The sequence below is a fragment of the Thermobia domestica genome, chromosome 8, assembly GCF_964235325.1.
Source record: "Thermobia domestica chromosome 8, izTheDome1.hap1.1, whole genome shotgun sequence".
Taxonomy (NCBI): domain Eukaryota; kingdom Metazoa; phylum Arthropoda; class Insecta; order Zygentoma; family Lepismatidae; genus Thermobia; species Thermobia domestica.
In genome coordinates, this window is record NC_137461.1 from 44,403,421 (window position 1) to 44,418,376 (window position 14,956).

The 14,956-nt window shown below is 37.0% G+C and overlaps 1 protein-coding gene across 1 annotated transcript in view; it reads left to right on the top strand.

The window, feature by feature from the left end:
* Positions 1 to 4,866: 4,866 nt before the first annotated feature.
* The window catches only part of LOC145692852 (uncharacterized), a 120,767-nt gene continuing 110,677 nt past the window's right edge, over positions 4,867 to 14,956 (top strand). Inside the window, exon 1 of the mRNA XM_081768371.1 lies at positions 4,867 to 5,467. Within this exon, the coding sequence (XP_081624497.1) occupies positions 5,441 to 5,467 (27 nt within the window). The 5' untranslated portion in view covers positions 4,867 to 5,440. The remainder of the gene's footprint in view (positions 5,468 to 14,956) is intronic.

Consider the following 14,956-nt stretch of genomic DNA (forward strand, 5'->3'; position numbering starts at 1 on the left):
TTGCCCCACACCAACTTTACAAAGCAAAACTCATTTAGTAGAAAAATATTAAAAAGTAAACCTCATAAAAAGTAGACATGTGTATAGACAAGGTCATGCATTATCGAAACAAGCATAGTTCAAAACAGTAGAGTAAAAATTTAAGATATACTTCCTTACTTTCCTCAACAGCAAAAATAACAAGAAAGGACAGAAAAACAAACATCTACTCGTCCCACACAACACAATACAATTGGCGCAAAAAGCCCAATGTGGCAGTAGTTCCTGCGACGACCGCTAGGTTGTAGTATCAATCGAAAGCTCATTCTCTGGCTCGTAACTTCGGAAAGGTGGTGCGCATGAGTCCACCCCCCCCGCGCGCACAATTCCCCCACTATCTCCTACGTAACTCACAAGCTTCGTAAAGTTTGGCGAACCACTGCTCTAGGATATGGGAGACGGAAAATCTGTAAGTTTTACGTCCCACGGTTATGCCGGTTAGGCTAAAGGAGACGGTGATAATGAGAGATGAGTGAAATGGTGGAATGAAGAAAGTGGGAGGAAACGGGAGTACCCCGAGAAAACCCACGAGCACGGTGTTTGTCCACCACAAAGTTCACTTGGCGGGGATATGGGAGACGGATGATTTAGGCAAGTAATGATGAAAGAATTGGTGGAATGAGAAAGTGAGAGGAAACGGAAGTACTCCAAGAGAACCGACGAACGTGATGTTGTCCACCACAAGCTTATTTGGCCGGGGATCGAACCACAGACTCCACACACCAGTAGTAAACGCTCTACCACTGAGCCACAATGCCCCGTTCTCAATTTGTGTTCGTGATACAGACCTTGGAAATCACAAATGGCATAACAAACAGATATAGCCAATGAAAACAGTAGTATTTCTGCTTACAAAGCCGCTACAACTATGCGTAGCAGCACCAGGCCCGTATCCACGGGGCTTAGGGTGAGCCGGGCACCCCTAGATTTTCGTTGGCCGTCCTAAAATTTCCACGGTAGGCTTGCAAATGAACTATAATATAGTGATGACCTATACTATGGTTAGATCGGCCCCCCCCTAACTTCTACCGCCTCCCCCTACATTTTTGGGTTGGCTACCGACCTGAGCAATACCCTGTATAAACCAAAACAGTGACATCTTCCGTGCAACAAAGAGAATATATACACACCGGAAATGATGATCGACAAGAAAGAAAAAGAACTATATGAACCTTGACCTTTAAGACTGCTTGGACGTTGATAATAGTAAGTAAATAAAGTATTTTTAAATACAAATGTATGAAAAATGATAGCACGATACGATTTGATTAGGTAGCCTATCTATTGAATTAACCACCGACTGCATTGTCAATGTTCCTCTTGTATCATTAATAAAAGCCATCATGCTTTCAACTGGTTGTTAGCAATTCCGACATTAAATGTTGCTTAATGCTGTGTCACTCTGCATGACAGATACTTTTCTCCATCTCTCTCTCTCTCTCTCTCTCTCTCTCTCTTTCTCGCTGTCTGTTTATCTCTTTTTAAAAAAGAGAAAAAAAACTAAAGTAAACTTGTCAAAACGACTTGTTCTAATGTCAGTTAATGAAAAGTTGTTCTCCAGCCTGGAGCACTCCGGAAAATCCATCTTGACGTTTCTTGACACCAGTTATCTCCATCTTTATTTATCATTAAAATGGCACCAAATCACTGAACCGAACTTTGTCACGAAGAACTGGAACTATTTTGAAATTTGAGTCACGTTCATGATGTTGAAAGATGAAGGAAGACTAATTTGATCTTTCTGTTTTGTTACGTCATTATAACGAATCCATTTTTTATTTTTTTATTTTTTTTTGCGGAAAAATAAATGTCTCGCTATAAATATCATTATAGTTCATAAGTAAATTAAGACCAAAATACCTTATCTATATATTAAAATGCTAGGTGTACTCAAGAAAAGTTTATATGTTTGTGGTCAAGAAAAGTTTATATGTTTGTGGTCAATTCTTTTGGCAATGATATCTCGGAAAATACAAGCTCTAGAAAGAAGCCGTTTTCACTGATCGATTGCAAATTTTGTGTGGATTGTTCAGTTCAAATTGAATATTTTTTTAAAAAATATGGCCATTATTTCTTTATTACATTTTTTTAGGGGTTCACTGGAAGTATTGAAATTTTAAAATGTAAAGTATCATATCCTACGAGTTCTACATCCCAACACCAGAATCTTTCCGGCGTTTGTTTCATGGTCAAATGATAATGAAAAACGAGTTGAGTTGAGTTGATTTTAACGTCCCGTTCAGGAGCGTGACTATATGAGACGTGGACCTACTGATTAACGTGGAATCCGAACCACATGAGCTCTCGCCGGGAATCGAACCCGGGTCTCGCACGCCAAAATAATGAAAAACGAAGGATAATCATTTCTACAGCCTAATCTCTATTATTTGGAGTGTTCTGCCCAATGAATACAATATATCACTGATATTATTATTAATTGTGTGTGTAATGTATTTGGTTATTACATATTTCATGCCAGAAAAAAGAAAACACTAATCATACATGAATTAGAAACTCAAATCGGAAGTAGGCTCAAATCTTGCAAATGGTGCGAGATATTGAAAAAAATCTCCCCTTTATGATATCCTTTGCTGATTCTTGTCAAGCACTTGTGTGTGTAAAGGGACATGTAGAAATGTTGTGAGGAATGACAAGGAGATTCATGCTCATATGTGAATGATGCGCTGTTTAGAGAGCGCAGTTTCAGCTAGTAATCATATAAAGTTTATTGCTTGTACTTCAGTATTTGCAGAAAAAGTACGAGGGTGGATCAATATGTAACTCACAATGCTTGTTGTACTAAGGAAGATGAAGAATTAAGCAAATGAATTATGATGGAATAATACGAGGAAAGAGAAAGTGGGACTCGATAACTCGAATTTTGCAGTTCTTTGTCATGCACCACACAGAGCAGTAAGTGTGATCTTTTCATACTTGCGCCGCATTTGAAGCTGCTACTTTTCGTCTTCATGATGTTGCATTTTTTAAATGGGTTTAACTAAAGTTTAACCATGAGGAAAACCTGTAACAAAGTTGTGCCGGTAAATCTCCTGCACGGAACAAAAGAGTGCCGTCAAGAATTATGTACGGACAGTTTACAATGCATCGAAACTAAACGACATATTTGAAATCTGTAATCAACTTTGATGAGGCATGGATTTTCTTCTACAATTCGGAGACTAAGAGGAAATTAATGCAGTGAAAGTGCCCCGGTTCCTTCACATTGAAAAGAGCACGCAAGCCAGGATCAAAATTTAAGCCAATGTTGCTTGTGTCCTTAATTTTCATGAAATTGTAAAGTTTGCGTGGATTCTTCTTACTTGTCAGACAGTCAATCAGCGTCGCTACATTGAATTTTTGACCAGATTTAACTTTTAAAACAAGAAAAAGTGAGTAGAAAGAGAACTTAATTGCGGAACAACTGATGGATTCTGCATTAGGATAATGCACTGCCCCATCTCCTTTTTTTTTTTTTAATAAGAAGACATTATTTCCATGAAACATTCCCCTATTCGCTGGATCTGGAACCATGTAGTTTTTTCTATTTCTCTGAGACTGAAATCTGGCCTAAGGGAACACGTTTTGGCTCAGTAGGTGAAGTGAAATTGAAAATTGCAGACCTCATTCTTGAACTCACAGAAAATGATTTGCAATAAATTGTTAACCAACGGTGTCAGCCCCAGCAGCGTATGTGGGAGAGTAAATGACGAAGGGGAACACTTTAAAGATGATTATCATACTAGGCAGTAATATGGTAAGTCTAGAATTTATGACTCTAGAATGTTCTTTTGTGTGTATGTGCCAAACCTCATATTACTTCATTCTATCATTTGGCTTTCACTAAAGTCTTGATTTTAAATTTTACAGTCCCTATTATATTTCTCTTTTATATAATAATATATATAATTTCTCTTTTAACCCTTAAGTACTCGCGCGTGGTGTTCACAGACCCCCAACCAGGTAACTTTTGTGTTGCTAACCAGAAGTCCTGATGAAAAAATATTAAAATATGTCTCAAAACGAGTTCAAAAAATCTGATTGCAGCAAATACTTTTAAAAACATGTCTAGAGTTACGCCACATTGTCTTAATTATTATAAAGATTAGTAATAAAACAAATATCAATTTGGGGGTCTACTGGACCCCCCGCGAGTACTAGTGTCACAAAAAGGGCGCGATTACTTACGGGTTAAAACTTTCCTTCATAGATAGAATGATTGGTAATCATTTAAAAATTCGTTAAGGCATGAAGAGAAAAATCGAAATTATTTCCTTTTTAAACAGAAAATTAATAGGAGAAACTAATTATTACACTTTGGAAATCTGATGTATAGCCTATATATTTTTTTTCGGATTGGTAAAAGTGACCCGCTACTTTGGTTTTTCAACAACAACAACACACACACACGCAAAAGGGTACTAAAGTGACCCTACTAGATCAAAAGTTACATTAGTGTCAAAATTAGGTATTTCTTCAAACATTGTATTGCACATCAAGTTTTGAAATGTAGTCAAATTTGATCAGGCCTAACAAAGAAAATAAGAGTTGGTTTGGGAGATAAGAGTTTACAGCAGATCCAAAAGTATATGAAAACCGCATTCACCTCACCCCTACAGGAAGAATTAATATTGATAGAGAGGATGAGGTCATAATGGCATTAGGATCGACCTCATGAGTGTCCACTCCTGATCAGAATTAGATCACTGCTCCGAACCTGGAACAATCACTGGAACTGGTTCAACTTAGCAATTTTATGATTACCGTAAAATTGCCTGTTTGAAAGCCTTTTGTTTTCCGATTGTTTTTGCTGATTTCCTTATTCTTTGAATCATCACAAGATGGCAGCAAAAACACCAAGAAAAACAAGAAAGATTCTTCACGGCTGCTGACCTGCCGGGGGCACTTCAACACGCACACATTGCTGGTTTACCTCCACACACAAACCAACCACACATTAGAGGTTCTTGAGTTAGTGGAAAAGGTCGGAACAGACGAAAGCTAACAAAACTAACTGGTTTTCCCCACAATATCTGCAGCAAAAAAAAACAACCAAGAAGACAGGTTCACAGCAACTGAATGTGCTAAAATGTGTACAGAGAATTAAGTGTATCTAGTGTGTTAGTGCTTATTAGTGTGATTTTTGTGTGGTCTCAGTGTGGTCCAAGTTCTCTTTCAACTAATTCAGAATACGAATATTTCTTTGTTTTCGCAACAAAACATTGAATTCTTTTTTTTTTTTAAAAAAAATTAAATCACACGAGAGAGAATACAAAAAAGATTGTTCTTTTGCTTTGTGTACACCTCTTGTGTTAGTGCTTTTCTTTATATCTATGTAAAATTATTTCATTGATGATACGTCAGTGAACGCAATATATTATTTTTATGTCTGACCACAAGATTTATGCAGAAATTTCTGGTCAAGGATAAGGTAAGTTTTATTATTTTTAAATAGAATTGTTGCATTAATATTTGGGCAAATATTACTTCCTTGAACATTTATGAGTTTATTTTTGTTTTATTTTAATATTTCCTCTATTTTGTGATTAGAAAAAAGAGTGTTTTCGAAACATATTCGCAGACATATAAAGATATTTTTAATACGTCCTAACTTACCATATTCTATCCTGCTATATAGGTACGCTGTGTATTATTCCATCGCCTTTTATTACAGATACAATCTCAACATGCATCTATAGAACGAGGCTGCTGTTGTTGGTCTGAAGCTTAACACTCTTTAAAGCACCAAGACTAGACCCCTATATGAGACGTGGACCGAGAATCGAACCCGAATCTTTCACACCGAAAGTGTGTATGCTAACTGCGAGAAGCTCGGAACAAACAAGCTTTCTGGGCCCCCCTTCCCTACGCCACTGCCGCACCCCACCAGTATCATCGCAAGTAGGACTCTCCGAAAGCGGAGTAGAGAGGCTACCCTAACAAATGTCAGAAGATCCATAAAAGAGATTGACATTTTAAAGTTTTCTTCATTCAGTTGTGGTTTTTCAAATTTGAAATTCCGTCAGCGACAAAATAACCATAACTTTTCTAGAGATTAAATAAACTTCTATTTATGTATACTGTATATATGGATTTAGCTTACTTTTTAAATACCATTCGAAAACAATTTAGGCCATTGATAATATAGAAATTTAGCGACTTTGAATTGTTATTTAGCTATTCTTATAACACCGGAGTTGGCAATAGTGGAGCCCCATCAAAGCTATGGGCGGTCCTGTTGCCAGGTGCATGAATACCTTTGTACAGTCAGTCACAAACAATATTAAATATACCTCCAACCTATACTTAATTATGTTTCTGACTGTACCAGATATATGCAGGAATTTATTTCTGGAGGGATTCAAAATTCCGTATGAGAATAAATTACTTTAAACTTTGTAAAACAACCCGTAAAATTTAACTAAATTTAGAGAAAAGTTGGGATTTTTGAATTGGTCCGGACCCCCAGAACCCACTTCTTGCGTACATCCTTGTGAGAAAGATATTAGGTCTATTTATCAGGTAATTTAAATATTGAAAATGTTAACATTTATATGGCATGAATAAGTTTGTTTACAGAAAAAGTTTGGAAATTGAAACCAATAAAATTAGCATGTTTTGTAAGAATAATTTCTCTAGGTTTTGTCCTTAAAATCAACATAACATAGGTCTATTTGTTATTGACTGGTTCTAGCTATAGTTGTAAACGGGCTTCTTTCATAAATCTTTGGGGGTTAGCAAAACAACTATAGGGAGTAGGGGCTGCACTGGGACTATATTTGCTAAGAACATACCTGGATAAGAGTAAAATTAATTGGAATTTAATTTATCTTAAGTCCGAGAGGGGGTGTTGGCCTGATTCAGCAAGCCACTTCCCTCAGAAGTATTACTGGAAGAAACACTGGCTGCAAAGTCATTGTTATCAGAGAATATGGGAGTGGAAAGAAATTGATCGAACTCATGCTTGAGGTACTGTTCAGCATTCATCTAACGGAACTAAGGAGAAATTCTAGAAAGATGGCTTCATTCGAACACACAATTTTCTGTCAGAAGTAAGAATACTAGCCTTTTGCGTACGGACATTTGGTTACAGGCAGGTTTTTCACCAGGGTAAATGTAACGTTCACGGTTGAAATTAAATTATTTGAATAATAATAATAATAATAATAATAATAATAATAATAATAATAATAATAATAATAATAATAAATTACATTGTATTCAAGCTAGAGTAGTCCAGTAATACTTCTAATGAAGTTTACCAAATGTAAATTTCTTGCGACGCTACTGGATTCGGTAAATGAAAGTACCAGCAGTAGCCACCTTCTTCGCACGATTGGAATAAGGTTTAATAAATAAGAAACCTAAAATCTGAAATTTTTAGAAATTACCGCCCTTTCCTTCCTATAGAAGAGGAATTTTTGCTGTAACTCATATATCGTTACGTCACTCAAGTTCTCACACGACACTTTCAGAAATTTTTAATATTGTTGAAATTCCCCCTTTTTTTCCCTTTAGGAGGGAAATTTTCGACAAGATGAAACAAGTATTCCCTTCCTTTTAGTTGAGAGTTTAAGTACCGAATTTCACACTTCCAATATAAGCAGTGGGTCAGTGGTGGATCTCTTACCCCTGGTCCATGGGGCCCCTGGTTCGATCCCCGACCAAATAAGTTTGTGCTGGAGAACATCGTATCTGTGCGTTTTCTCGGGGTACTCCCACTTTCTCATACTACCAATTATTTCATCATCATTCATTTATCTTACTTATCGCCTCCTTTAACCTAAAGGATATAATTGTGGGACGCTAAACTGAAATATATCATTTCATTTAGCTTGGGATAATGGTTAGCCAGGGGTGCCCACAAAGGGGGGCTATGTGCGCAAACTGCGTCATTGAAATATTTGGGGGGGTTAAAATCTATATAAATATGTTTGAGGGGGTGTAAAAATTAATCGAAAATGTATTTTTTCATGAAAGAACACCTACGGATAGACAATTTAGGGGGGGTGCGTCATGGATATGAGGGGGGTGGGCACCACTGGGTTAGCATTCTCACTTTTGGTATGCAGGCTCTGGATTTGGTTTCCTGGGAGCGATATGTAAAAATTCCAACCTTTTACAATGTATCGTACAGCTTGGTGTTGAAACTGAAATAAACAAGGAACAAATGTATCGTTATGTTAGATTGCCTTAGGGGATTCGTTATGACGTCACTGATCGTCGTTAGCTTTGTGGAAGAAGAATGGGGGGGGGATATAATATCCAATTTTAGGTATCTGAAAGTATGATCAGATACCTTGGCGAGGAAATAAAAATTAATTTCGTAAAAATTATCTAGGCACTAATAATTTCTGTTTTATCCCAGAGAAGGGAGAATTCCACTCCCCACCGAAAATGCGAATTTTCCTCCGTGGTGTAAATCCGATCATGCTTAATCTGGATTACCAATACTTTTACAGTACTACCTTTCACCCCCCTCGTGCATTGAAAGTCTCTCCCCGGGGACAAACATCACTGATCTAGGGTGAGTCATAGTTCATACGTCAAGATTACTGGCGTGTTGTTTGCTCAGCTTTTTTTCTTTTGTACACCTTATCTGATACACAAAGTCAGCATTCGATTGAAGCAAACATTTCATCTAAAACTGATTTCGAAATGTGTCTGACCTTGGCATTCAAGTATTTCCGGAATGAGAGAGTGACCTCTGCATAAGGACATGCGCAGTTCTTTTTTTCGGTAATGGAGGAGAATTGATCCTCTAAGTAGGGAGACTATGGGATTGTAATTGTTAGCATTTTTTTTTTTTTAAGAAAACTAGTATAATTTCTTTCATACTTGTAATTCTATACCAAAGACCCGGTTGCGAAACCCTGCCCACCCGAATTTTGCTGTTTCTTACGGATCTGCAAAGAATAATTCTTTAGAAAATAAGAGCGTACCTTGAAAAGGATTTATAGTCCACTTACGCTTAGCACTTTGCAAGCTACGACACTTGTAAATTCATTTACAAACAATAAGAAAATGTTATGGTGTAGTTATGATATTTTAAAGGAATTTGACTTAAGGAAAACTCCTCTATATATTTACCTACCTCTGGTGTGTGAAGTCCCTGCTTCGATCCCCGGCTAAGTAAGTTTATGGTGGACAAGATTATGTCCGTGGGTTTTGTCAGAGTACTTCCACATTCCTATACTATCAATTCTTCCATTATCATTCACTTACCTTAATCATCTCTCTCTCTCTCTTAGCCTTAAAGGACGTAAATCGTTGGACGTTAAACTCACAGATTTAACAAATAAAATAAACTACGTTTCGCAAACAATCGTAAACCATTGGTATTCTACATTTCTGTCTAGCACGTGACTTTATCTATCCATATTGTGCAGATTGTATCTTCCCACTTTATTATTCAGCACATTCTAATTAAAGAATATAGTATCCAGAATACTTAAATCGCGTTCTTAACAATGTTACTCAAGTCAGTCTTGATATTAGTGACTGTTTTATTGCTTTTATTCGTAGTTAGCATTCTGTCAAGATCTTTCCTTTCTACTCATTACTAGCGTCAATTTCCGGCTTCGTTGGGTTAAAATAACAAACAATAGTAATATGTTCTGTTAGTCAGTCACTTTTACTATTACAGAAGCGCTCTTTGATATCGGTCATTTTCGATCATTTTTATATCTCTCTCCTTCGTCCATCCCTAAGTTGTGGGACTGAATTTGAATTTAAACGGCATCGAAAGTGTCACTGTTCATCTTAGCGCCCTCCAAAACAATGGATTCGACACTAATACCGGTCATTTTCCATCATTTATATATATATATATATATATATATATATATATATATATCCTTCCTCTAAGTTGTACGGGGTCATAGTGAAATGGTAAAATCATATCAGGACCGAATCTTATGTACGTGGCGGATTTGGTTGAGATCGGACGGATAGATCAAGAGTTATGAAGTCACAAATATAGTAACTTTCATTTATATTCTTCTTCTTCTTCTTCTTCTTCTTCTTCTTATTATTATTATTATTATTATTATTATTATTATTATTATTATTATTATTATTATTATTGTCACTATTCTTTTAGTTATTTTTGTTATGTATTTCGTAATTTATTATTACTCGTAGTTTTCTTAAAACTTTTTCATGACTTCTGTTCTAGTTTTTGTAGTTTAAAAAACTATTAAAGAATTTAGTTTACGTATCAAAACACCTTTATATGTTTACCATGTCTGTCCGTGTGACCGTCCGTCCAAAAGAGAAAAAAATCTAAGAATTACTTACTGGATCGTAATCAATTTTGGCCAGAATATTGATAATCAAAAGTTAAGAATTGGGTTCATTAATTCTAAGATAATCCATCCACTTGATTCTAAGATATGGACATTCAAAAATCGCTTTCCCATGTATTATCCAGGGTGGCCAAAATTATATGGACATTCAAAAATCGCTTTCCCATGTATTATCCAGGGTGGCCAAAAATTATATGGACATTCAAAAATCGCTTTCCCATGTATTATCCAGGGTGGCCAAAAATTATATGGACATTCAAAAATCGCTTTCCCATGTATTATCCAGGGTGGCCAAAATTATATGGACATTCAAAAATCGCTTTCCCATGTATTATCCAGGGTGGCCAAAAATTATATGGACATTCAAAAATCGCTTTCCCATGTATTATCCAGGGTGGCCAAAAATTATATGGACATTCAAAAATCGCTTTCCCATGTATTATCCAGGGTGGCCAAAAATTATATGGACATTCAAAAATCGCTTTCCCATGTATTATCCAGGGTGGCCAAAAATTATATGGACATTCAAAAATCGCTTTCCCATGTATTATCCAGGGTGGCCAAAAATTATATGGACATTCAAAAATCGCTTTCCCATGTATTATCCAGGGTGGCCAAAATTATATGGACATTCAAAAATCGCTTTCCCATGTATTATCCAGGGTGGCCAAAAATTATATGGACATTCAAAAATCGCTTTCCCATGTATTATCCAGGGTGGCCAAAAATTATATGGACATTCAAAAATCGCTTTCCCATGTATTATCCAGGGTGGCCAAAAATTATATGGACATTCAAAAATCGCTTTCCCATGTATTATCCAGGGTGGCCAAAAATTATATGGACATTCAAAAATCGCTTTCCCATGTATTATCCAGGGTGGCCAAAAATTATATGGACATTCAAAAATCGCTTTCCCATGTATTATCCAGGGTGGCCAAAAATTATATGGACATTCAAAAATCGCTTTCCCATGTATTATCCAGGGTGGCCAAAAATGTATGGACATTCAAAAATCGCTTTCCCATGTATTATCCAGGGTGGCCAAAAATTATATGGACATTCAAAAATCGCTTTCCCATGTATTATCCAGGGTGGCCAAAAATTATATGGACATTCAAAAATCGCTTTCCCATGTATTATCCAGGGTGGCCAAAAATTATATGGACATTCAAAAATCGCTTTCCCATGTATTATCCAGGGTGGCCAAAAATTATATGGACATTCAAAAATCGCTTTCCCATGTATTATCCAGGGTGGCCAAAAATTATATGGGCATTCAAAAATCGCTTTCCCATGTATTATCCAGGGTGACCAAAAATTATATGTAGGGATGTGCACGAGACGAGTCGAGACAGGATTTTCCTGACAAAATTCGAGTCGAGACACGGCTCTTCTAATAGAGAAATATACATTTTTCGAGTCGAGACATCACTTTTACAGCACATTTTCGAGACGAGACAGCCACAAATCTTGTCTCGTGCGCATCCCTAAATATATGTCTAAATAGTTCCTTTGTAGTGCGTTGGGTGAACACGGTGGCTCACTGGCAGAGCGCTTACCTCTGGTGCATGACGTTCCTGGTTCGATTCCCGGGCAAGTTAAGTTTGTGATGGACATCATTGTGTTTGTTGGTTTTCTCGGGGTACTTCCGTTTCCTCCCCCGTGTTCGATTCCCGGTGGGACCACTCGGTCGAAGAAGTGTATTACGCTTTTTCAGGCCGGCCACCGTGAATGAGGTTTTCCTGGGTTTTCCTCATTCACACCAGGCAAGTGCCGGATTGGTACCTAACTTATAATTTCCAGGCTGTTTCCTTCCTTCCCCAATCCTTTCTTCCTTCCCTTTCCCTGGATAGTGTGCTCGAAGAGGGGCGTCATCCCTCAAATGTGACGGCCTTAATGGCCATAGTTGCTGAAAGCCCAGAAATCTAAATCCTAAATCCCCTGTTTCCTCTCACTTTTCATTTCACCAATTCTTCCATCATCATTCACTTGCTTTCATGGGATGTTAAACTAAAATATTTCCTTTGTAGTATGTAACTCAACTGGTTAGGTCAAGTTGATTGCATATCATTCAAACCGAATTCCTTTATGTTTGTGTGTACACGTAAAACTGTTATTTATTTCATTAAGTGCATGTTCTGTTTACACTTTTTTACGAATCATTATTTTGATCATTAATTCTATTTTCTACTAGCATCCATTGCCCTCTTCGCTAAGTTAAAATAAAAAATTTAAATGCACAGCTCCTTATCTCATGTCTTTGGTACTCGTGAAATATGCTGTTTTTGTTTTTAGTGGCATGGACTTGAACAGCATCGGAAATGTCACTGTTCAACTCAGCGATCTCGAAAACTATGGATTCAACACTAATATCGGTAATTCACGGTCATTTTTATATATCTCTCACCTCCCTCTTTCCTAAGTTGCGGGGCTGAATTTGGATATAAACGGGATCGGAAGTGTCACTGTTCATCTCAAAGACCCCGAAAACTATGGATTTGACACTAATATCGATAATTTTTTTTTATCATTCTTATATATTTCTCCTTTCCCAAGTTGTGGGACTGAATTTGGATTTAAACGGCATCGAAAGTGTCATTGTTCATCCCAGCGACCCCCAAAACTATGAATTCGGTACTAATATCGGTCATTTTCGATCATTTTAAAATATCTCCCCCTCTTCCTCCCATAAGTTCCACCGTCAAACTGATATAATTGAAACCATCCCAGATTCGAACCTCATCTATGTTGAAAATTTCATCGAGATCGGTCGGGTGGTACAAGAGTTATTAAGTTTTATTTATTTTTGTGTATCTTCCCTCTCCCCTAAGTTCTACCGTCAAAGTGAATAGATAAAAGCCATATCACCCGAAACTCACCTATATTGAAAATTTGATTGAGATTGGTCGAGTGGTTGAAGAGATTGAGCCACAAACAGTCACTTTCAATTTAATATTCATTTAGACTCAATTTTTTGTGGTTCTATTTTTATGAGAAGCATGTGTTGGCCTTGACATTTTTGTGACGGAGACATAAAGACTTTCCCTTTAAACACCCCAATCAATCAATTAACACAATACATTTTTTAAATATATATTTTATTTGTATGAACTACTGTACACAAGCATTGAATGCATTACAGACTGTGTTATGACTTGCTGCAGTGACGCAACTTAAGTACTGTGTGCCTCGCATTTGGATTTCCTCCACGTAGGTTTTCCCCCCTCAGCTTTACTTCCGGATTATTTGTTAATGTGTTGAATAGTTATGCTGGAAATACTGAATGGATTTTTTTTTTTAGAAAGTTCAACAGATTTATGAAAGAAAAAGAAAAGTAGGAACAGGGAAGTCCGATTAATTAAACATATGTTAAGTCCGAGATAAAACTACACGTACAAAGTATAAGAACTAAAATGCACTTTACACTCCGCGTGGTGACCTTGGACTTACAATGAGAAATTCTTGATTCATTATCTATGCTTAACACAAAGTAGATGTGAAAAACCTGCCTCTAAGCCAGGAAGAGACGTCAGGAGAAAAAATATGAAATTTAAGGGATATCCCGAAGATTAAGTATATATGTTCTCTGCATTTCTATGGTCTTGATAATAATCGATTGGGAGGAAATGGTTCTTGCTTCGTAACCAGGAGCTTAAGGTCTCAATTTAAGTTGATTTGATATTTAGTTTAGCGTTTCCTTTCAGCAGCGAGGCTGTATGAAACGTGGACCTATATCTTAATGTGGAATTTGAAACACATGAGCTCCAGCCGGTCTCTCACGCCAAAGGCGCGTACGCTAACCGCTTAGCCACGAAGGAACTCTTGAGCTCTCAGTTACATAGTCATCGTATGCGTACTATTTTATAAAGGTAAAAGAAAGTTAACTGTTTCTATAATATTAAATATTATTGGCATTTAATAGAATATATATCAATAAGACCTATGGATTGGTATATATATGCTCATTGGTAGAGCGTTCACCTCTAGTGCGTGGGGTCCCGGGTTCGATCCCAGCCCCCGCCAAGTGAACCTTGTGGTGGACAAACACCGTGTGCGTGGGTTTTCTCGGGGTTCTCCCGTTTCCTCCCACTTTATTCATTCCACCATTTCATTCATTACTCATCATCACCGTCTCCTTTAGCCTAACCGGCATAACCGTGGGACGTAAAATTCAAAGATTTCATTTATATATATATATATATATATATATATATATATATATATATATATATATATATATATATATATATATATATATATATATATATACGAGGAGGGACCCCAAAAGAAACCGGATTGAAAGAGCGCTGCCGTTCCTAGGCATAGTAGAGAGTTCTCCTGCTAGGTGGGTCTAGTAGAGACCTTCCCAGATCAGTTGGCCAAGCGGCGTCTGCGTAGGAGGTTAACGTTTCATCGTATTATTGTTTTTTCTCAACTGTTCTCGTTTGCCGCCTGCGAAATCGTTATTGCAGATTCAAAGGAACAAGGAGTGTGTTTGCTTCCTACTTGGAAAATCGGAAACTTACCAAATGTTTCAACAGGCTTTCAAGAAGGATACTATGAACAGCACACAATTTTTTGATTGGTTTGGGCGCTTTAAGTGTGGTGAG